The 24,783-nt window shown below is 39.3% G+C and overlaps 1 protein-coding gene across 1 annotated transcript in view; it reads left to right on the top strand.

Moving 5' to 3' along the window:
• Nucleotides 1-1,309: 1,309 nt before the first annotated feature.
• Nucleotides 1,310-24,783, top strand: part of GAK (cyclin G associated kinase) — a 65,297-nt gene continuing 41,823 nt past the window's right edge. The window contains exons 1-11 of the mRNA XM_040089728.2: nt 1,310-1,615; nt 7,824-7,885; nt 9,112-9,171; nt 10,771-10,885; nt 11,322-11,464; nt 13,700-13,825; nt 14,383-14,472; nt 16,885-17,020; nt 17,646-17,758; nt 18,317-18,428; nt 21,057-21,180. Of these exons, the coding sequence (XP_039945662.1) occupies nt 1,474-1,615; nt 7,824-7,885; nt 9,112-9,171; nt 10,771-10,885; nt 11,322-11,464; nt 13,700-13,825; nt 14,383-14,472; nt 16,885-17,020; nt 17,646-17,758; nt 18,317-18,428; nt 21,057-21,180 (1,223 nt within the window). The 5' untranslated portion in view covers nt 1,310-1,473. The remainder of the gene's footprint in view (nt 1,616-7,823; nt 7,886-9,111; nt 9,172-10,770; nt 10,886-11,321; nt 11,465-13,699; nt 13,826-14,382; nt 14,473-16,884; nt 17,021-17,645; nt 17,759-18,316; nt 18,429-21,056; nt 21,181-24,783) is intronic.

Below are 24,783 nucleotides of genomic sequence, written 5' to 3'. Positions count from 1 at the left end.
AACAAAAGTAGGGGTGCAGTTTTAATTCTAGCCACAGAAGAGGATGTGGTGAGATCATGAGAGGGAAACAACATGGAAAAACCAAGGTCAGTGGAGAAGGAGGGGCAGGAGGCGCTCCAGGCACCAGAGCAGAGATTCCTCTGCAGGCTGCTGCGAGACCACGGTGAAGCAGCTGTGTCCCTGGATGCCTGGAGGAAGCTGTGATCCAGTGGGAGACCTGTGGAGAGAGGGGCCCTGCTCCCAGGCTGGAGCAGCCTGTCCTTGAAGGACTGCACCCTGTGGGAGAGTGACCCATGCTCCAGCAGTTTGGGGAGGACTGTTTGCCCGTGAGATTTGGAACCATGCTGGAGAAGTTCTCGGAGAACTGTCTCCCATGGGAAGGGACCCCGTGGTCTCACAAGGGAAGGATTCCTCTCCCTGAGCAGTGGAAGAAAACCTCGGGTGACAAACTGTCCGAACGCCCACCCCCTGCCTCCCTGTGCTGTCAGAGGGGCGGAGGGAGAGGTTGGGGGAAGAAAAAGGTGTTTTTACGGCCTTATTTTACTTCTCATTATTCTCCCCTGATTTTGTTAGTAATAAACTTACTTTGCATCTCTAAGTTGAGCCTGTTTTGCCCTTAAAGTGTTTTCTCACGGTGCAAATCTCAACTCACGAGCCTTTTGTTAAATTTTTCTGTCCTCTGCCCAGCTGTGGCAGGGGAGGGTGCGTGAGCGGCTTCCGTGGGTGCCTGGCGTTGGGCCAGTGTCAGACCACGGCAGTGTGACACACGGAGAGCGCTCCCCTACCGCGCCCTCCCGGGCGTCCCGGTGCCGGCAGTGGGGATGCAGGAAGGACAGCGGTTGGCCCGTCAGGGTTACAGGGAAAAGCGAGAGACGTGGGAATATCCCGAGGGTAGACGAACAGTGAATGAACAGGACGGCAGCAATGCTCTGTGGGAAAAGCAAGGGTGCTGCCCAAACGCAAGCGGTGCCGGCGGACAGGACCATTTAACTTTTGCCGACGACCAGCCTAAGTGTTAACTTAGGCGTGTGGAAACACACCGCTGCCTGGGGAATGGCGACCCTTCCTGGGGGAAAGCGCCGCGGGCAGGGCGGGAAGGCGAGCTTCGCGCGTCCCCCGCGGCGGGCGGGGGCGGGAGCGCGGACGGAAGCAAGGGCAGGAGCGAGAGCCCGTGAGGGGACGCCCCCCGCAGGAGCGGAGCAGGGCGGGAGCCGGGCCGGGAGCCGGGGCTCCTCCCGCGGGGCGGGGCCGCGCCCGGCCGGGCTGAGGCGAGCGGGCGGCAGCGAGAGCGCGTAAGTGACGCAGCGTTCCCGGAAGCCGCCCGGAGCTGAGGGGCAAGCGGCTGAGGAGACGGTAGAGGAGGCGGGCGGGCTCTTGCCGCGGCTGTCGGTGCCCCGGCGGAGCCCTGCAACTCCATCTCGCTCTGCTTCCATCCCTTCCCGTCCCATTCTATTCCACTGCCTGCCGGGGGCCATGTCGCTCTTCCAGTCCGCCCTAGACTTCCTGGCGGGCCCAGGCTCCCTGGGAGCCGCCAGCCGCGACCAGAACGATTTCGTGGGGCAGACGGTGGAAATGGGCGACATGAAGCTGCGCATCAAGCGGGTCATCGCCGAGGGTAAGAGCGGACGGCAGGGCCGGGCCGTGCGGGGCGGACTCCGGCGCTGCGGGGCTGGGATGGACTTCCCCGCGGGCCTCCCGCTCCCGTTTTCCCTGTCTCCCATTGCTAGACCGGGAGGGTTTCCTCCTTGGCAGGCCGCGCCCGGGTGGGGGCGGGCGGGCGGCGGCCGGGGCGGCGGTTCCAGCCTCTCGGGAAAGGCTGGCGGTGTCCGTGCCGCTCCGCGCCGAGCCGGTGTCCCGGGCGCGGCGGGACGGTGTCCCCAGGCCCGGGGGGTCGCGGAAGTGCATGGTGTTACTGTCCCACCTCAGGAATAGCCACCGGGAGCCGCTGTGTTTCTTGTGTGGCCGCTTCTTCGCTTGCTTCGTGGTTTAAGATGCCATTGCCACATAACAGAGCTCAGAGGAGTTTGTAATCTGTCAGGGTCTTTGTAATCTACCAAGGATCAAGTGTAAATTCTGCATTGCGTGGGTGGGGTTTTTTTTTTTTTTTTTTTTTTTTTTTTTTTGACAAGGCATAATATTATGCCAAATATGCAAGGTTGGCTCTGTTGTTTGGGATTGTTTGGAAGACTGTGGAATGCAGGAAGTGTGTTTGCTTTAAACGCGCTTCTCAGGAGCCTGATCTTACCGTGCACACGGGCTTTTCTAGAGTACAAGGAGTTAAATATGTAGGCAGTTTCCAATTTCAGTGAAGTTATGGGTAAGTAACCGTAGGTAACCTGGCGCATGATTTGTTAATCTGTTTTAGAAAAGTTGATATATTTTATAGATGCAAATTACTTAGACATTAGCAGAAATTTGAATTGTCTTGTGCTTGTGATCAGAGAAAAGACTTTATTTCTTCAAGCAGATGAACCATTGAAGGCTAGTCTTAGAAGACTAAAATGTGAAGTTTTCCATACTACCGCTGTTAAGTATTTCATTAACTTTATAGAGATGGTTGATGTTATTTAGGTTAAATACCTCAAAGCTCTATTTAGAGCTCCTTTTCGGTATTGGAGTTTCTTTCTGTAGGTTCTTCTAGTAATTATCTGGTATGATGTAGTTTTCTGTTGAAAAATCTTGGTGATCAGTATAGAAGAAAAATTTGGTTGAGATTAGCTCCTTTAAACCACTTGTAAGCTACTTATAAAATTTTTGTGCTCTAAAACAATAGCAACTAAGTTTTCACCACTGCTTTATCTTCTTAAGGGCAATAGTTTGTCACTTGAATGCTCTTTTGCCATATGATCTGAGAGAAAACCTGGCAGTTTCTTATGTAGTAAGTTGCATTTAAAACAGTATTAAATGTCATGTCCTCCTGTTCTGCCTTCAGCCTTTACTCAGCTTCTTTACAGTCAGAATTGTGACTGAAATGTGTGACTCAGGAAGATGTGAATACTAAAAGAACTGTCTGTGCTGCTGATGCTGTAACATTCTTGCCAGCAGTGACCAGAGCAGTTACTGAAGGACAAAAGAAAGTTAGAGTGGGAAGCTGTTTTTGAGGCATATATGCTATTTGGTTATCGTTCTGGAGCAGGTATTTTAATACTTCACTTTGACAGCAGCCTACTGTTTCCCAGAATCTGACACAGGCATTGTAAAATGTCAGGGGAAAGATGCTAGGTTAGATGACTTAAAGATTACTTAAATGCTTTAACTCTACAGTACTTGACAATTTCTCTGTAACCACTGCTTTGTGTTACATGTTTGTCTCAGTGTTATGGTTTTATTTTATGTTGTTTTCTTTCCTTATTTTGCTCACTGAAGTTGGGCTAGCTGCTTGCTTTTTCTGGAAAGTATAATTTTCTGGCCAGTGTAGCCGGTCTAAAAGAACCCTTGCAGTATATTGAGTATAAAGGTGAAATAGATATAAAATAAATAAGTCCCAGCCTCTTCTTCTTTCTTCAGACTTGAATTTGTCTGTAGCTTATTTTGTTGCTCAAATTGCATTTATCTTTCAGCTCTGGATGGGTTGTGGTACCTTCTGATACGTGGGTCCACAACTGTGACTTACATATATTCCCTTCCATATTTACAAATATAGAACCTGTTTTTCTTCTCAGTTCTTTCATGCCAAATTCCCTTCTGGAAAGTCCAGTGCTGCTTTCTGTATCTGGATTTCAAATCCATGGTGAACTGGATTTGAGACAGAGCCTTTTCTGTAGGCTTGTATGCTCAGCTTTGTCGCTGGTGTGAACAGAGCCTGTGGTTTAGCATTGCGCGGTATCGTATGGCTGCACAGGTTCAGTTCTTCCCATGGCCCACAACTCCTTCCAGCTCTGTAGTGTGCACCAGTGCTGGTACAAATCCATATTTGGCTGTGCTAGAAGCCGAGACTGGATGCATAGGTCACTTGGATGCATTTTCCTGGTTGTTTCACAGAGGTGTCGTGCTGGGGTTGGACTGGGTTGGTTGAAAATGTGGTGTGCTGCTGCAGGAGGCTGACAGCAGCCTGTGGGGGCTGAGCTGATGATCTCTTGTGCTGATACTACCTCTAAATGCAAGAACAGACTGAGCACTCCTACAATCTGGTATCCTGGGTTTTTTTTTTTGCTTGGACATTTCAGTAGCTCACTGCATATAATATTTTAGAGGGCCTTGGTGGGGGCCTTTACATATAATCCATACTTACCCTTCGTATGATGGTGGCTTCAGGTCTCATGGCTTTCTTGGATCCTCTGGTTAAGTGCACAGACCCCCACACAATTTTACTCAAGTAAAGTAGTTACAGATTTCCTGCCTAAGTAGTGAATATTGTTGCTTCTTTTGTATATGAGACTGAACAATTTAGAATAAACCAGGTGTTGTGAAAAACATGAAACAAGCAAGTTCTGTAGCACATGTTTAACAACCATTCTTCATGTGTAATGAATTCTTACACTTCCTTTGTGTAACAAACATTGATAAAAGAGCACACAAGAAGAGAAACATGATGAGAAAAAGAATGCATTATTCAATCTGTTTGATCTGAGTCTAAAGCTTTTACCATAATGGAAAAATCATTCCTTAGTCAGAAAGATATCAATAGGCTACAGACTTAAATGAGTACAGACTTTTTTTTTTTTTTTTTTTTTTTAGTTTAAAAATAAATGTCATAACTTGAAGCCACATAGGCAGGTGACTTGTTACAAGCTGCTTCCTGTCAAGCAATTGCTTCTGCAATTAAAGCAACTTTTAAACTTTTTTTTTTTTTTTTCTTTCTTTCTTTGATACTTCAGGGCTTCCTTGGTGTTTGGAGTGTTAACGGGCAGTATTACAATTTGCCAAGCTTATAGGAACAATTCTATGGTCTCTGTAATTGCTAGATTCATAGAACAGTGATAAATGATAAAATAAATAATGATAAAGTCCAGGGTTTTGGGTGGATTTAATTTGTAAACTTCTAGCAGCAGGGGCACAAAGAATGCTTAATGCTTCTGTGAGCATTGTTAGCTTTATTTGCTGACAGACAGAGAGGGGAAAAAAAATGTGATTCCTAAAGAACAACTAAAGCACCTGACCTAGCAGCTTTCCAGTTTGCATTCTCTTTACTGTAAGCGTAGACAATGTTTTCAACATGGAGCAGAGCAGTTCTGTTTTTTAAAACTGTTTCTTGGCTGTAGCAATTCCTGCTTGCCGGGGAGCTCTGAGAGTTTCAAGATCTTTTATCTCCCTGCTTCTCAAGGCTGTGGGAAAATGTACAGATCTTTAAGTTTGGGCCATCCTTCATTCTTGAAGCAGCTTCATTGTGTTACTAGGATTTTGCAATGGACACAAATGCATGACTGGACTTCCAAAAAAAGAAAAGCTTGTGAGTCAATGCTTGGCAACAATAACTTTTCCAGTTATCAAAAGTTAATCAAAAACCAGTTTTGATACTCTGATAGAAAAGCTTTCAGGTAAGATGTACTGTAACTTAAAATCCAGGTGAGAATTACAGTGTTTCAGTCAAATTATAGTTGAAACATAAACCACTGAAAGTTGATATGGAAACAAATTAGGTCAGTGTTTGGGAGAGGAGTGGACAGGTCATATCAAGTAGTTACAAACCAGAATCTACTCATACCCTCTCTTTCTCATGGTTAATCAAGTGTGTAATGAAACAATGAGTGAATCACAGTAGCAAGCAGTGTTATGATGTGGTTGCTGTCCCTATTTTGATGCTTGTCTAGCTGTCACTTTACTGAAGCTGCTTATCTGAAAAAATAGTTTGTGAAAATGTGAAAAACAGGGAAATGATAAAAAAACCAGTTTAAAATTGAACTTAATATGTAAATACTGTGAAGTTATTCAGTATTATGTGACACTTAGGTTTGATATGAGGGAGAATCCAAATGTCTTGGCTGGAAAAGCAAAGGTCTTCAAATCTCTGTAAGAGAATGATGAAGTACTGACAGAAGCATTGCCTGAGGCCTGTGGTAGTGCAGGGATAAGTGTAGTGTGCTTGCTAATAAAGCAAATGAGGTAGAGATAGTTCCTGAATGTCATGAGATGGTGTGGCGCTCTGTAATGAGCCTTGATGTGTGAGAGTTTGTGTCTGCAGAAAAGAAATAAACCCACTTTCTGTTCTAGAAAATACTATCTGAGATGACTTTGGAGAGCTTGGGTTGTCTTCTGAGAACAGGGCTCTGAAGTGCCTCAGCAATGCAAAACCTGTCTCTCTGGGCAATAGCTGGGATGGGTGTGTACATTTCTCTACACTGGTGATCTGTATGGGGAAATACTAAGATGATTTTGCTGATACGGAAAGCCTCAGAAAACTGTCTTAAAACCATCTACAAACACTTTCATGAGTGGAAAAAATGAGTGAAAACACCCCAAACGTAATTGCATTTTTTAGGCATCCCTAGAAGTTGTTATTTTGACTTGCATTTTACAATTTGCCTCAGTTAGGTCTGGTATACATGTGTTTGTAGAAGTTTGTTGGAAGTGCTTTTAAAATGATTTCTTCTGAATGTTTGCAAAATATACTCGTTGGGGGACTTGGCTTAAACGGTTATGGCAGAGGAGAGGTTTTGCCAGTCCCTACTAGGGGTGTATTAAAACTGCTTTAGTAGACTGCTTCTTCAAGGGAGCCAACATCAAACTGTAAAACTGCTTTTAAGAATGGAGCAGTAGGACTGGTTTTGCCTTTTGTGTAAGAATTGTTTTTCAATAATAACAGATGGTTAAAAAAAAAAAAAAGTTAAAAGTACCTTCACAACATGCTCTTTAACTCCTTTGGTATCCCAGAAAATCCATGGAATTAAACATGGTATCTGCTGTAGTGCTGCAGTAGTAGTGAACCAAACAGTACATGGAATGAACCAAGTTGTATAGAGCTGAATTGTGTTCAGGTGAAAAAGTGAAATGGCAGAATGGGGAACCTACTTGAAGGTGGTGTTTTGAGAGAGGCTTAGTTGTAAAAGGTGATTTTTGTGGGTCATAGCAGTTGGATTCTCTGTAAGGCGGGTGCAGTGAAATAAGAATTAACCAGGCATGATACCACTGGCTTTTCTCTGGAGATCTGGAAAGTTTAATGAACTCCATTCTATTTAACATTTCAGTACTTGGTAATAAGGTGCAATCACTGAAGTAGAAATGCATATCTTAAGGTAGTTATGTAGTCTCCAACTTTTACTATCTCAGTGAGGTTTGTACAGTGTTCTTGAGCAAAGGGAGGTGTTTGAGAAAATAGATAGTATGACAAAAGGAGTTGGAAGGGAAATATTTTATTGAATAACACATTGCAATTTAGTGACAATATTACCCTTACTGGAATGTGTGCTTCAGTGCTTGAAAATGCTTTCTGCTTTAAAAACAAAGCCTGAAGCATGGCAATTACCTTAAAAATGGGAGGTGTATGTTTAGCACTTATCTTCCTTAGTTATTGCTGTTTTTTATACAAAAGCATTAGCAGTGTAATGCCAAAAAGTTTAATTGAAATTATCAGGTAATATTTGCTGTACTGCATTTTGGTTTTATAAGGACCTTTAAAAAAATGGCTTCATAAGAAGTCTGCATATGCAGACTTAACAAAATGCAGGAGAGTAACAAAGTCAGTGTGCTCTTGTCATATGTAGAAGAAAGGAATAGGGTATCTGAACTCTTGCTGAATATCAGCAATCTTGACCAGATGCTGAAAAACGTGTGCTTGATACATTCAGAAATGTATCTAAATTCATGTATTGATTCTGTTAGACTAAAAAGAATTATGGACCTGAATATTGAAATTAAAACTGACTTAATGTGACTTCTTCTTGTAGGGGGTTTTGCTTTTGTCTATGAAGCTCAAGATCTTGGAAGTGGCAAAGATTATGCGTTGAAGGTAATGTTAATTTACTTCACTATAGGTTTGTAAGGTCTGTCTTTTAGCTTGGCATTTTAGCATGACAATTAGTCCTTGATGTATGACACTGAGCAAGTAACTTGGAAAAATCCGGTATATTAATGGTGTTTGTAGCCCACGATTTAGGATGGTCATTCTAGTTAGAACCCTGCACTTCATATTCGGGGAAGTGGCCCTTTAGGTGCTGCTGGTCTTTATTTTTTTTTATTTGGCATAGAAATTCATGATCCAGTCCAAAACATTTTGTTGCATAGGTAAAAATAATATTTCATAGTTATCTGAAGTGGAGTATGGGTATCTGTTTCACACATCAGAAGCAGATTTAGCCTACCCTCTTACTTTAAGAGTAGATTACCTTACTGTTAAAAGTAATGCTCCGCACTTTGACTCATTCTTTAAACATTCAGCCTGGTACTTTTTGGAGACACTTCTCTGGATTCTTGGTTTCTAGAGGCTCCTGGTAATCAGCTGTAAACAGGATAGTTGTATGAGAGGTGGGAGAAGTAAGTTGGCATTATATCACCAGTAATAACTTTGGCTTTTTCCATTTAATTTCACATCCTACAGTACCAAAACATGTGACCAAAGCCATAGGCTATGTGTTCAAAAGGTCCTCTAGAAGCAGTCCCATTAAAAAATAACAAATAAAAGGTGAACCATTACTATACTTCCTCTGTTCTGTAAAACTGGTACTTTTGTAGTGAATGCTCAGGCTGATTGTAATCAAATGTTGGCTGTAAATCCAGATAATAATAGAAACAGTAATGTTTAATTTTGCTACTGATTCCACAAGTACTTTTGAAAAAGCTGGGCTACATAATCTGGAGGAGTTTCATCTAGAGTGAATTGAAGGTTGTTGCTAAATATTTCAGACAAAAGGTTGATCTTTCCTTGTTAGCCCACAGTGCTGCAGCCAGTCGACTTTAGTGCTTTATTTATCAGAGCAGTTACTTTCAAGTGTGTCAAAAGTTCAAACTGCTCAATTATCACTAAACCTTAATTGTCCAGGTAACTGGAAGACTGGGTATTATTTGTGACAGAATGTCAAAATGTACAATAAGCCAGCTTTGTTTACTGCCCCATTACAGCTCCTTAAGTTTTTGACTATAGCTTAGCTTTCATATTCTGTGGAAAAAAATCCCCAAACCCTAAACATTGTTATTCTGTAAGTTTCAGTAACTATATCTTCTCAATTATTTTGACAGCGATTGTTGTCTAATGAAGAGGAAAAGAACAAAGCCATCATTCAGGAAGTTTGTTTTATGGTATCCTTTTCTGTAACATACTTAACTGCCTGAGATTTCTGGGAAACAAAAGATTGCTGTATAGATTCTGTTCATGCCATACACTGCCTAAGAGTACTGGCATTCTGGAGGTCTGGGTTCATGGTTTGTCATGAATCTGCTACTAATATCCAGACAGCTCAGTTCTTCAAAAATTGCAGTAATATAGTGTGTGCAGATCCTTTGCCATGTACTTCTAGCAAGAAGTGAAATTCTTATTTGGGCTTTCTTGTAGCCCTATAAATGTGGTCAACAGACCTTTTGACTTCAGGTGATACTTAGATCTCAGATAGAATTCCCTCACATGCATGGGATTTATTGCTCTTTGCTTTTACTCTCAGTGTTAATTTCTGCTTTGGATACATCCGACTTGAAGAATTAATGCTGGATATTAAAGAAGAAATTTCAGTAGACTACATGCATCAGAAACAAGAAGCAGATGTTTCTCAGTGTTGTTGCTGTCCTCTTTATTTTCAGTGATCTCAGATAGTAGGGTATAATGTAATTTCAGAGTGTTTTCAATCCTTGATTTTAGTAAATTCAATATTTTGTCCTTGGCTTGGCTCCTCTTGGACCCTCAGTTTGCTTCAAGAGTCCGTGAACAGCTGTGGTATGCTGATGTGTTCCCTTCTGAGTATTCAGCTTCTCTTTAAATTAGCAGGCAAACCTACTAATCCTAATTTAAGATACTTAAACACTTCTTTTTATGATTCCTGATATGTTTGGCAAAATCTTACGGTAAACACTACTTACTAGAAGTACACTTCCAAGTCAGAGTACCAGAGAAAATGTATAGCACTATACATTTTCTATCTGCTCTTGACATTATCTTGACAAGAGTAAGGAACGCAGTTTAACATTGAGTTCTTTACTCTGAGCTGTGAAAAACATTCAAAATGTTTCTCGAAGCTCAGAGTCATTAAAGCAGGTATACAGCATGATGAGGGATTAATTGTTGCTAACTTTCTGAGAAAAGACTGTGAAATGCAATTAATTCCTGCAGCTCTCCTTTATATAGCTCAAAAATGATAACTCAAATTTTTGAACTGAAAGTGGAACATGATAAAGGTTTTAGCCTGAGAAATTACTACTAATGATGGGAGAGTAAGTTCTCTGCCCTTTTAGACCTCTAATTGTTTTGAGCTCTGTTTTAATTACTTGAATTTGAAGCATCGCATACTTAAGACTTCCATGGGAAAGATAGGTGAGGATACAATAGCTCTTTTTTGATCAGTTATTTAGAGAAGCAGCTGATAATTAGAAGATATCCCTGCTGCTTGTGCTAGGCTCTTGCAGTTGTTGTCAAAAGACAAAAAGAGCTAGACCTGTTACTGGGTCCAGTTTCTTCCAAGCCATAATCATAAGGATTTTTCAATATTTTATTTTGAGTTTTTATTCCATTACCTTAGATTGCTTTCTTGGATTTCTTACAGCTGAGGCATATATTTCCCTCTTTTGGTTAGGGTATTGACTGCAGCTGTTATGCTTTCTATGGTTTTAAGCTAATATTTCAAATGAATTACTGGATGCAACAGTATCAATGAGCTTGGGAGTCATCTTCCTTGAATGTGTTATCTCCAGAAAAAACTTTCAGGTCATCCCAACATTGTCCAGTTTTGCTCTGCTGCATCTATAGGAAAAGAAGAATCAGACACAGGGCAGGGAGAGTTTCTTCTGCTTACGGAGCTGTGTAAAGGTAATCTTTATTTCTTTTCCCAGCAGTGCACATTGCTTCTGGCAGATGTTTGATGTTTTGCAGAGGTTGCCTGTTAACTTACAGGCTTGGAATGACTATAGAAGATAGCATGGTTTGGTGGTACTAGAGTTCAAACTTAGCTTTTATAGGCTAAAGATCATGTTTTTCTAGACTACAGTTTAACCTTGTCTTAAATATGAGGTAATAATTAATTTTTTTGTTTGAGACTCATCAGAGAAAGGAAGAGTAGGATTAGTTCTTTATAGCACTCTTTCTTTAGTCACTGTAGCCAGTGTGGACTTACCATTTTCAGAAAATCTATTTAGTACAACTCAAGACTGTAGATATTTCTTCACAAGGGTCTGTTTGTGTCAAACTTTTAAAATTTGCAGTGCTCTCTGTGTGCGCTTATGTGAATTTCTCTCATTTCCTACAGGACAACTGGTGGAATTCTTAAAGAAAGTAGAATCCAAAGGACCTATCTCTTGTGACACAGTTCTGAAGATCTTTTACCAGACCTGCAGAGCAGTGCAGCATATGCATAAGCAGAAGCCTCCTATTATTCATAGAGACTTAAAGGTATGTTATAATATTTAAATAAAGGCTGAATTTCTGAATAGCAAAGAAGCCTGTTGGGCTGGATAAGTGTTAAAAATGATTCTTGAGCATAGTGCTTAGATGTATTGCCTTGGCATAACTGCTGACTGTTAGTGAAGATCATCACTGAAATACTTGGATCTCTTCAAACAACGTCTTTTCATTGTGCTTGCAGTTGGAAACTGCTTGTACTCTATCTGAAACAAGCTGGCAGAAAAGTAGTGTATCATGTTTGCTGATTGAGTTAGCCTGAGAATTTTGTTTTTGATAAAATAGTCAGTTATAACTAATGTACTGCAGTTCTGGGTTAAGTGGGTGTCTTAATAGAAGAGGTAAAGCTTTGAAGGAGAAGAATGTTGAATTATCTGTGAAGGATTACATAGCCATTGAGAATGTATAGTAAGCTGTTAGTTTTAGAACTGGTAGCTTGCATTGTACTTTGGTGCTTGTTTTTAATTTGAATTGTAAAATTTTATAGGCATAATTCATGTTAGATTTTGTTTCTTAGAGGCTGTTTGTTTGTTTTATTAGCCTTTACCTGGAATCTATAGGGTTATGCTGTAGGAAGTTTCTTTAGGAGTTTTGGAGATCTGAAAGGACTTACGTGAGTAGGAATTTTGTATTTTGAAGACAGGGGTTCACCTTTACCTGTTCAATATACCTGAGATGAAGAAGCCCTAATCATCAGTGAGATTCTGCTATACTATGAATATATTTGAATTTTCATTAACATGAAAAAATAATGGAAGATTCTTACTCTTGGAACAGTGCCTAAATTTCACATGTGTCTGTATCGAGCCTGATGTGGTTTCATTTGAATATAAAAATAGGACAATTTGTTCCTCCTCTAAGTAAGCATGTACTCAGTTACTTTGGGGAAAGGAAAATAAACCCGCTCTTCTAGAAGTAAATGTGTTAATTATTTTCAACACTCTTGATGAAAGCTTTGATGTTAGCTGTTAGTATAGCTCATAAATACATACCTAGCTTTGGTGACAGAGCACTCCTTTTATTTTTTTTCCCTTGGTACTGTTGAACAGGCTTGTAGGTCTTGAGGTTGTGTCAGAGATGTGTTAACCATTCTTCACTGAAATTTCTACATGCCAGCCCCTAGATTTTGTGTAAAAAGTGCATCTCTCTTCTGAAAAAACAAGAGTAAAAAAACCCCTGCGTACAAATAAATACACAATTTTTCATAGCCAGCTGCATAGACATTAAGCCAATGCTATAATTCAGAATGGTTTTTTCTTCTCAAGGAATGTATCTTCCTGACAAGTGATAAAACATGGGAAAAGACAGGAGTTTGGTTTTGTGTTGGTCTCATATTGCAGAGGCTGCAAAACAAGATTAAATGGCTGTTATGTGGCAAGAGGCAGAGGACTTACTGCAGCCAGGAGCCAAACAGGGATCAATTAAGTGTGCTACCCTTTTTAGCAGTCTAAACTAAAGTCAGCAGCGTAGAAAACTGTAAGTCAGAGTTTTAAGGCAATCAATCAACTTTGACACCTTTTCATAACTTTATACAGAGGTACAAATTTTATTTTTCAGTTCTTTTGTGATTATGACTCCAAGTACATCTGCGCAATACTTTTACTCTTTCCTTAAGTTTCTACCGCATTTCAATTAACAATACAGGACGATTGGAATTTATGAAGTAGAAAAAGTGAGAGATATGAATGATGAACTATTCAGGCAGCACATGGTTCACAAATAACTGTTTTCTGTCTCTGTACAGGGTCACAGCTGCCTCTTTATGAGTGTCTCCTAGCAGCCTGCTTCTCTACTAGTATCTTCCCATTTTTTGTCTGTAGCAGTCCTAACCTTCATCCCACTGCAGTTAAGCTGACAGTGTTCAGTTTTATGCCTGAAAACATTTGGATTCCAAGACACTTCTTCTACAAGTTCTCATCTGAAAAACTGGCCTTTTCTTAGGCTTTAATGAAATTACTTTTTTTTTCTCCTGGGAAACTTACTTCTTGCTCTCCTGAATGTTTCCAGTTTGTGGTGTGCTTGGTGCTTCCTTTTAAAACTTGGCTGTGTTGCTACCATATAAAACTGCAGTTTTGTCTGAAATCTTTGTTCTCCTGTAAATAATATTTTTTGCTAAAGTGATTAGTTTTTTGTATGTATGCACAAGTAAGTGTAAAAGCATGTGTGTTAGTATACGGGGGAAAAAAAGCCATGTTTTTTAATCTATTATTCTACATCTTTTTGAAGGTGGAAAACTTGCTTATTAGTAATCAGGGGACAGTTAAACTTTGTGACTTCGGTAGTGCTACAACTATAGCCTATTATCCTGACTACAACTGGTCTGCACAGAAGAGAGCACTGGTGGAAGAAGAGGTGAGACTATTTTAATGTGGTTTAATTTTAATGTAGTAGTTAATTTAACTGTTACTGTTAATCTGGTAATAATTCATGAGACATCTAGGACAACTGAAGCTTGTTTTAGTTAGAGTGTTATTTATAAAGTTTTGATTTTGTATTTTCTTTGCCAGAGTTCAAAAGCTGTCTGCAATTACAATCATAGCTTGTGTTCAGTAGCTACATGTATAAACGCTGCTTCAGCATGGTCAGTGTCCATTCTGCAATCTGCTGTGAAAATAGAAGTGGTTACAAGGGCTTCTTCTAATTGCACTCTTGACAAGAAATTGGTTGTGCCACACTGATTCCCATCTTCCTTCCAATCTGTTTTTCTCAGTTGAATAATATGTAAATGAGGGGCAAGTCTGCTCAACAGAGTAGGAATGGAATGCAGTATTGCAGTCCTTGACAAATGTTTATGAAATTAATTTTAAAAATGAGAGTACCATCCATTCTTCATGGAGAGCTGTTTTCTTGGTTGAATGCTATTAAAGCTCATTGTTCAAGATTGTTTCAATAAATTCTGTCTTCTCCAGATCACAAGGAATACAACACCAATGTACAGAACACCAGAAATGATAGACTTGTACTCAAATTTTCCAATTGGAGAAAAGCAGGACATTTGGGTAAGAAGTTTTTTTTCTTGCTGCATCATAACTGTTCATGTCGCAGTGAAACTGATTTTGCAGGCTTCATGTTAGTTTGTTGATGAAATAACTAAAGCACCAAAATAAATGTAGGATACTGTCTTAGATCAAAATACACTTAAATAGTATGTACTCTGTATCTGAATGTTAAAAGAATGGGATGTACTGTTCAAGCCTTTTTCATGTATCAAGCTTGACTTCCATTTGCAAGGCAATGCTGAACTCTTAACATTAGGTTGAACTGTTGCCTACTTGAAGCTTGCCATCATAAATCCAAAATACTTATTCCTAAGATTCAAATTCTTGCTTTTCATGCTCTGCAACGCATATAATCCTGGGACAGCCTATTGTTGAGTTGAAAATGATTATATTGAGATATAGCACATAGCTAAAATACCAACAGATATCAAGGATGAGAATAATGCAGAGATCATTCATGCTTTGTGTAGAAAGGATAAGCTGTTCACATTCACTAAAAATCTGCAGCGAGAATTAAAGGTAAATATTAAATCCTCAGCTATACCTTTCCCAGCTGCATAAAGTTGCAGTACTGAGGTACTCCCCAGTAGTGTAGTGCTTAGCGACTAAGTTTATGGGATGTTTTTTGCAGAGGCAGGTGTCAAGCTGTTCAGTTCTTACCTGTACCAGCAGTGTATCAAAAGAAAAATTGAGAAAATGTAATGCTGGTGCTTTAAGAGTTTTTATATGGAGTCTTAGAACTTCATTCAGTTTATTAAATTCATTTCAAGCTATTGTGGAAACTCTTGTTCAGTTTCTACCGCTGTTGGTGATGTTTTTGTGGAGTGTGAAGAAACACCATGGAAAACACAATTTTCTGACCACTTGATCTCTTCACATGCATGAAATACTGTCAGCCGGAGCCAGGATTATAGAAACACAGAATTACTAGGTTGGAAGAGACGTTCAAGTACAACACAGCCCTAACACCTCAACTAAACCTGCTGGACTGTGTGATGCGTCCACATATATGTTACAGAGAATTTTTTTCGACAGCCTGACAAAAAAGTGCAAGAATATACAGAATTAACATATGTACTTTTTTCTGGTCTGGGACTGAGAGACTGACTAAGTGTTTTGGAGTAACTAAATCCCTACACCTCAGAGACTTCCAATAATTTTCAGACCTTAGAAGCTGTTCTTGGGTGGTACCTCCTACCAAGGGTGGTAGGAGAAGATGCGCCCAGAGGACTGGAGGTAGTGGGCAGTTTTCCTTGGTAACATCTTTAATGGATTACTTTGTTTGTGAGGTCTATAAAAGCCCATATGCTTAAGCAACTGTACACACTGGGGTTCAGAAGAAACTTTGAGGAGGAATTCTCCAACTCATTGCATCAACAGTTATGTGGAGGCCTTAGGTGCTTTATTATCAAACTTTTATAGGTGAAATGGAGCATGTGTCTGTTACAATAGTATAACTCTGCCAGCATATTTCATATCTTAATTTATTTGAAAAAATGTATATCAACTTACACTTGAGTAACAGATGCAGTTATCCTAGCCAATCTCATACATCTAGATTATTCAGAGATTAGAATTCAAAACTGACTTCTGTCTTTGTCAGTTGTCTTCTCAGGTTACAAAAATCTCAAATTGAACTTTGAAGTTCTGAGAATGTGGTAGTCCAGGTTTTGTGATTTTTTTAGGCTTGAGTGAACGTATCTGAAAATGGTCTTAAATTATGTTTGTTCCGAGTTGAATAGCCATCTGATCATAGGGACTGTCATTTTGGTCTTATTTTCTTTAAACCTTAACCAGAAGATGTGTTTTAGAGAGATTATTATGTCTCCTTATTGTCATTTAAGCAATTTGCTTAAGTCTTACATAATCACCTGGCTTTTGTGTGGCATAACAATGTATCTAAGTTAGGCCAAATTCTCTCTTGACAAGTAAAATGTGTCTCCTTGCAGCACAGGATGGAGAAATGAAATAAAACTTCTGAACTTTTTTGAAAGAATAATACCGTTCTTGGACGTCTTCAGTATGGCAAGACTACTCATTTCTGTGCTTTGAAATTCATAAAATGGATTTCTCATAATGACTTCTAGGTGATTTTAAAAAAGAGACAGGAATAGTTTCCCCAAGTAACAAGTGATAGGACAAGAGGAAATGGCCTCAAGTTGCACAAGGGGATGTTTAGATTGGATGTTAGAAAAGATTTCTTCACTGTAAGGGTTATTGGGCATTGGAAGAGACTGTCCAGGGCAGTGAGTTACCATCCCTTCAGGTATTTAAAAGATGTGTAGATATGGTGCTTAGGGACATGGTTTAGGGTGGGCTTGGCAGTGCTGAGTTAATGTTTGAACCTGGGGATCGTAAAGGTTTTTTCCACCCTAAAGTTCTCCTATGCGTTATTTCTGTTTATCTCTGTAGGCTCTGGGCTGTATCCTGTATTTGCTGTGCTTTAGGCAGCACCCGTTTGAAGATGGAGCTAAACTTCGCATAGTCAATGGGAAATATGTCATCCCACAAAATGACACCCGCTACTCTGTGTTTCATGATCTCATTCGTAAGTTTACAGTGTTATTTTATTCAGTGTCTTTGTCCCTCTCAACTCTCAGAGATTACTGACAGTTGTTTTATTGATAGTTAAATATTATTGACATGTGATGGGGGAAAAGGTAAACTGCAGCAGCTTCTTATTTTATTAATAATCTTAATCCATTATAAAAAAATTAAGAAATTTTATGTGAAAAGTGCTTTTTTACTTCTGTTAAGCGTCTTGCATAATATCTGAATTAGTCCATTGAAAAAACTAGTGATTTGATTTGGTTTCTTTGAACTTGTCTAAAAGTCTCTCTTGACTTTAGGCGTCAGATAGGTTACTGGATGTGTTAATTACTGTTCCAGAAATGTATCTAACTCCAACAGTATTAGACACAAAGTTACCTCTGATGTTCTTTATTAACTGATTTCAAGGTGTATTCTTTGAAATATTATTGACTCTATGTAGTGTTGTTTTTTTCTCATGGATACTATTATGAGAATTATATATGAGAATTTAGATGTTGATTTAGCAGTTTCTCCACTCTGTTCATGTGTTTGCTTATTGTACTGTAATGTATTGAAGAAATTATTATCAGTTGGGAGAAAATCTCTGAAGGGTTTGTTTTGTTGTCTGAATCTTTTTTTAGGCTCCACTTTGAAAGTGAACCCAGAGGAGAGGTTGTCAATCACTGAACTTGTGAATCAACTGCAGGAGATTGCAGCAGCTAGGAATGTCAATCCTAAATCCCCTATCACAGAGGTAAAAATGTCTCATAAGGAGTATTACTAATTGGGCCTCCTTTCTGTCTTCTGCATTGTATATGTGTTTAGCAAAAGATTTCAGAGCAGGTCCCCTGTTCTTAGTATTTAGAAAATTTTGCACTAATTTATTTTGAAGTTCCATTGAATTGATTGGTATCACTCATAGGATCTTTGAAAATATGCCCTTTAAAGCACAGAGACCTTAAAAGAAATTGAGTATTTCTTACTGATTTTTGAAAATCTTTTCATCCTCTTAGTTTATTCTTTAGTATGCTAGCATTCTGTTTTACATGCTGCGTTTTGCCATAATTAACTTGCACAGGAAAGTTTCATAAATGGAGGCTCTGCCCTCGCTAACTTAAAACCCACTTCGGTATCTCCTGTTCAGTGTTTAATTTGCACTATACTGCAGGTGAGTCAATTAGTGTATGTTAACTTTCTGGCTTTGTTCTGAGGTTTAGTTTGCTTGTTCTCACCAAGTAGCAGTAATTTGCCAAACACAGCAAGATGGCTAAATTAGCAAGAAGATTCTCATCTGGAGTATTATTCTCTTCAGCTCCTGGAACAAAATGGAGGCTATGGAAACAATGCTCAGCCTCGGACATCTGTGACCTCTGTTTCACAGAGCTCTAAGCCTGCAGGGCAGCTCAACAATTTGTACAATGCAGGTATGTTCAAAAAGAAATGTCATTTTAGTGTAAAGACAATTGCATATCTTCTGTGGAGGAAAAAAATAATTTGGGGGTTTTAGATACTTTGCACTTGTACTAGCTATTTAGCATTTATATCATTGCTTCTAGCATTGTATTACTTTTTTTGCAAGGTTTGATTTTATGTTGATACATGCAAATATGAATTTCTCAAGTTCGTTGCTGTGCGAGGATAAAAAGATAAAATTTATGTTTTCCATGCAAAACAATTTAAAGTGCACTATAGACTAGTAGAGGCAGGAGTGTTGACATAATTGAACTAAAACTTGATGAAAGTGTGGATATGAGAAGCAATAATGGTCTAGCAAATAAGAGCTGTAGGGGAAGAGTCATCAGGTTATGACAAACTGGTGAAAATAGCTTATTTTAAATCCTGATTTTTTTTTTTTTTTAATTTAGTGAGGCAACAATATTTGAAAGTGCATTGTCTAAAGAGCAGCAGGTAATAGGACTTTGAATTTAAACTGTTAAGGTTCCTCGGGTTCTGTATTTTATTTGAAACATTTTGTGGCAGAAGGTACTGAAATCAGAATGTGTTCTGAGTTTGTGTTTAATACTGAATCTCTGAGGTAAAAAAAAGTAAGTTGCCTTTGCTTTTCAAGAGGAACTACATAACATCAGATGTGTTACAGCATAAAAAGATAGCAGCTATTTGTGGTGCATTGGTATCACTTTGTGTTAATACAGGCTGGTAGATGAGAGAGCTTAATAAAGAAATGCAGAGGCAATTGTAGGGATTCTGGCTATTGACCAGTAGTTCAGTAATGCTTGGAAGCTGCTGACCTCATATGTGTTTATTTTAGCATGCAAAAAGACTGTATGAGGAAGAAATACTTATACAAGCATCTGGGTCCACCTCTCCTTATCTCTCCTGCCCAAAAAGACTTTTGACACCCCCATGATATTTTGGAGTGCATCTGGCAGTCATAGTAGTCTAAAGCTATTTACTTTTTCACTTCCAAAAGATCTATGTCTGACAGCCTTGAAGGGAAAACGCAGCAGTTGAAATTTGGTCTAGTGGCTATCCAGTCAGCACTTTTCAGGAACAGCTGTAGCTGGTACTGCCTTGAGCCCAGCTAATTATGGGAGCATTGTCCACACTGGACTTAAGGAGAGGGTTGCACCACAGGACGTCAGTGGTTAGGAGGAGGATTTGGGATTCCATCTAAGAAAAACAGTAGCTGGATTAGCAGAACTAAATGGAATCAACCAAAACGTGTCTCCAAAATGACACAAAGGAAAGCTGACACACTTAGTCTGTAGAAATGGATATTCCAGAGTATATTCAGTTGAAAATACTTAATGTAATTAAAAAAATAAGCATGGTAGGCTTATTTGCATCTAGTTTTTTACTATTTTTTCTGCAGCATCCATGTTAACTATTATATCTAAATATCAAGCACTTCAATTAATGTAGAAGAAATTAAGGGAGTCTTTCATATTGTATTCAGTTTTCCTTCCAGCTTGATATTTCTTACTTGCTATTAATTATGATGTGTTACAATGTGTTAATTTGGTTTATACTATGTTTCATTTTTATATGAGAGTGTATATGTTTACTTCCCTGTTCCCCTGGAAACTGTATCACGTGGTTTGTCCCTGCTCAGCAGTGCCCATCCGCCACACTGGAATGTAACCCAGCTCTGTTCCAGTCCCACCTTATCCCTGATTGAGTAGTGGCTTGTCCCTGCCTCTAGCCCCTGCCCCCTGGGAAAAAGCCCTGGGATGGGCCAGGCTTCACTCTCTCTGGCACCGGCGGGGACGGGAAAGGAGCTAAAATAACTCTGGGCGAAATAAAGCTATAATTTCTCCCCTCCCCCCCAACCCCCCCCCTCCACCCCGGACAAAGAGCAGGCTCTTTCCTTTTGTCATCGGCAGTCGTCTGGGTCTCTCTAAAGATCCACCACAATGATGAACTGTCAGTGAGACAAGGGATATTAATTTTCCAGGGGAAATGTTAAAATCGGGTAACATTTATTGCACTAATAATATATGTGTATCAATTTCTGTGGAAGAATTAGATTTGCATCCGAATGCAGTTATAGTTAAAAGTCTGTCTGGTCATCTGTTTTGTGCAAGAATGCCTACTGTTTGTTTTATACAATCATATTAATAGAGATATTGTGCTATGTTGTGCTATCTGGGATCTTGTGCTTAAAACTTAAGCTTAACTCTGCCAGCTGCTTCTGAAACCCTGCATTAAAATGTGTCCTGGACATGATTAAGTAGGTCTGCTGATGATAAACTGCACTTTAGAAACTGGTACTAAAGAAAGGCAATGTTTTGCTGTTCTGACATTATGGAACATATGCCTTACTTCCAGAATTTTTAACCTTGTTTTCTCATAAATGCAGACAGCAAATTAAACAATGTGTTAAGTATATTACTAGTACTTCCTGACTGCAGGAAGTACTATTTTTTTTGCATAGGTCATAGTTAAGGAGAACTTTGGAACTTGAGCCTTACAGCAATGTGTAGCCTGTGTTTGCATTCACTTCCATCCAGCTTTATAGCCAACATACTTGAAGTCATATCCTGGAATGGGCTCCATAATAAAGTACAATTATTTTTATTCAACTACTCTAGGCCTGACCGTTGCGGAATGTGACCAGACTTATGGAGGGTTCTTTGATATTCTGAGGGGTGGAACTGAGCGATTTTTCACTAATATTAAGGATACATCTTCTAAAGTTATCCAGTCTGTGGCCAAGTGAGTAAAATAATAATAATAATAAATAGATTGTGCTGGTAAGAGTTCTAAATGAAGGCACAGGAATTTGCTCCAGAAATGGTAAATTCAGCATAATTGTCCAAGTTTGAGCTGTAATAGCTGATAGCTACCCCCTGAGATTTTATATATGATGTTCATACAAAAGCTGCTTCAACAGTCATATACCAGAATTGAGAATGTTGCAGTAAGAGCCTGTCCATAAGTACTGCTTGTCCTACTACATTTTAAATACTGAAAACTTTTGAGAAATGAGCAGATGGGAGCTGAAACAGCATGGAGAATTGAATTATTAGATAGGGCCTTCATGAGTAAGAGAGGAATTAAAAAGATGGAGGGGTGAAAGGTATAAATCAAGGGAATAGATGCAAGGAGGGGAAAAAACCTGCAGGGAAATAAACTCTTTGGTATAGTTTCCAGGTGGACTCCTATGCCTTCAAGACAGTGTGAGAGAAGTTTCACTGTCTGTCTCCCTGACAGAAACAGACATACCCTGTATTGCTTGTATGAATACTCTTATGTTTAGAGGTGTATGTTTTCAGATTCGTATTGTGTGATTTTTTTTTTTTTTTTTTCTGGTCAGGTTGTCAGTCCTGTTTCAAATATTTCTAATGCTTCCTTATGATCAGTATTAATCAATGTGTACATTTTATGTATTTTTAGCTGTTAATAAAATTCTAGGCAGTGTTAAAGGGTTTTCTTCGTTCTAGTAAGATAGGTGAGTCTCTACTGAACACTTTGTCTGAACTGGCGCCTCCAGAAGAATACTGAACTCTATTTCTCACTGTAGGCTTTGTGTTCCTTTGATTGGGATGTTGTGTTAGAGCTTGTGAAATATATTTCTTCGTATGTAGGGTTTTTTCAGAGTTTGTGTTTTACTTGTGCATAGTACTGCTCTATGATATTTATAATAATCAGGCAAGTTAGATCTGTAGATACTGCACCTCTGTATCCGCTTCAAGTGTGTTTTTAGCTGTTTGTTCTTACACTTAGTCTGTTTAAACTTCTGAATATGGTTTAGAAAGGCCAGGTACTCTATTTTTTAAAGGTTGCAAAAGCTGCACTGCTTTGGTTTGTCCTTAAGCTTTCTATAGAAATAATAGGGACAGTGGCAATAAACTTTTCTTCCTGGGTAAACCACATGGGTACAGGACAGGGAGACGTACAAGGGGAACAAACTGTGGCATGATGAAAACCAGTTTTGGCAAAGTTACAAGCCTTACTTTCCCATGGTTGTGTTTTAGATCTTACTATGTTTTTATTGTACACTACATGTATCTGAAGTACTCCTACACTTCACTTTCTTCTTCTCTTGACTCCACATGACTTTCTGGGTGCACTTCCATCACTTAGTTATGTTTGAAGCAGTTTTCTCTTCTGGCTCTTGCAAGTGGTTTCTTCCTTAAAGGCTACTGGAAGTTTAATTACTTTTTTGAATTTCATCTTATGTAATTTTCCCCTTTTCTAGCAGTGGATTAGGACTGCCTAAAATTGTCTTTTTAATATGAAGTAGCTTGTGCTGTGCCTATGCCTTATTTTTATTTCTCTTACCGTATAAGTGTGTAGCTTAGTGTGATTTCCTTTGCTTCCATAGTAAGTGTAGTGGGTAAGGAATAAAACAGTAGCTGTAACTAACCACATTTGCAAAACTCATCTAGCAGTTTCTGAAGTTCTGGACAGTGAGTGCTTGCTGTCTGAAAAGATTCTATTCAGTTCTCATGCTCTTCTCTACAGCTGTTCACTTAGATTATGGTGGCTGCCAAAAATAAGTCTTGCATCTGTCTTATTGTTGAGACTTAGTATGCCTCTTTTCACTTGCTAGTTAGTGTTCTGTGGCTGAACACAACAGCTTAATGCATGGCTTGTGGAACTCATTAAATACTAGTCACAGGAAAACTCACTACTTTTACCATGTTTCTTTGAATTACAGTAAGTCAAATACAGATGTTTATTAGACTTGAGTATCTTGAAAATGTAATTATTTGACCTCATACTGGTTTGTAGCTTTTAATGAGTGGATATATTGTCATATCCAAATAAGATCAATTAGCCCAGAGACCTTGTCAAGCTACTGAGGAGTGCACATTTGCGCAGAGTGTGGTGGATTGACAAAGAATTGTCAGACAGTATATGCTGTGTCCCAAGGTTCATCATGAGGAGATCAGTCCCTCTCAGATGTTTGGACTTGGTTGGTTGAATAAGGGTTTTTGTTTAGGTGACTCTTGACTATCACCTTTTACACAATATGTGAAACTATCAAAATTTTTTTTGAGTTCTACACTATCATAAGCAAATCTTGGTTTTGTGGAGCACCTTCTGTCTCCATACAACTGTGTTCTTCTTTTCTTGTGTAATCTAAGTGGATTTAGTCATTGGGTTGAGGAGTGGGGAAAAAAAGAGGGAATGCTCCAAGCATGTCATTCTACTAGTGAGAATCAGATACTTAATACTTACTTTCCTGTGACTGAAAGACAAAGTCTTTCCCCTTGCAATTTCCCAGTATTATTTAGTAGCCCTGAGCTGTGTACTTTTTATTCTTTGTATTGCCTTTTATTTTGAATCCTTCCTGTATTTAACAGTTCAGTGAAATGGCAAAACATGAATTAACATGACCAGTACTTACTGTTCTGTAGGGCCTAAGGTAGGCTTAGGTCCTTTAGTATTTAACATTCACTGTTCTGCTGAGAGTTCTACCACTGGGCTTGTGCATTCTTAAACTGTGTTTTAATCAAGCTGAATTGTTAATTCTTTGTTTGTATCTACTATAGGGCATGTCTGTTTCTGTCATATTCATTCTCTGCCTTCACAAATTTGTGTTGTGGATATAGCTGATACAATTGGTGATGTGAGAATACCTCTTCTGCTGTTGCATCTTTGACTGCCTTTCCAAAACCCTTCAACCAACATAAGAAGCAGATATTCTGGAAAAATTAAAATGTCTCCTCTTTGTCATGCATTTTCTTCACCCCACTTAAGCACTTTTCATGTTGGAGTCTATGATTTCATTAGGTAGGCTCTCTCCTTCCTACTTATCATTGCTTTTCTGAATTACAGAGTTACTCCTTTGTCTGCAGACAGACTTCTCTTTCACTGAATCCAAACTACACTGTAAGATTTAAGTATTTTGTTATTGTGACAAAAAAGTTAATTTTTTCTTTTCTGTAGCTACCTTTATTCTGATTTTGGTCTCTTGTTAGTCCTAATAAATGATAGAATCTGAAAAGTGAAGCACACATTACAGGCTGCTAGGGACAGGAGAGTAAATGAGGACCATCTTCATTGTCCCCCAGGCCACCTCAGTTGCAAGTGTCATAACCTCTGTTGCAGGTTCAGGTCAGGCAGATGCATCAGCTTGTAGTTAAATGAGAGAGGACAAAGAGCAACAGTGGTTCAGCCCTCTTGTTAAAAACTGACTTAAAAGTGAGTGCAAGCGTGGAGATAGAGAAGATACGCATTACTTTGTGAGGTGGCACCATCTGCACAGGCAGGAGCTTGGATCCAGCAGATCTGCCCATGTGTGCCTGAAAGCTCAGCCTGCAGCTGTGCAGCCACAGCGTTTCTGTTAAGCTCATTGGTTTGTTGCTT

This window comes from Hirundo rustica, chromosome Z, assembly GCF_015227805.2.
Source record: "Hirundo rustica isolate bHirRus1 chromosome Z, bHirRus1.pri.v3, whole genome shotgun sequence".
Classification (NCBI taxonomy): Eukaryota; Metazoa; Chordata; class Aves; order Passeriformes; family Hirundinidae; genus Hirundo; species Hirundo rustica.
This window is presented reverse-complemented; position numbering and strand designations above follow the sequence as displayed.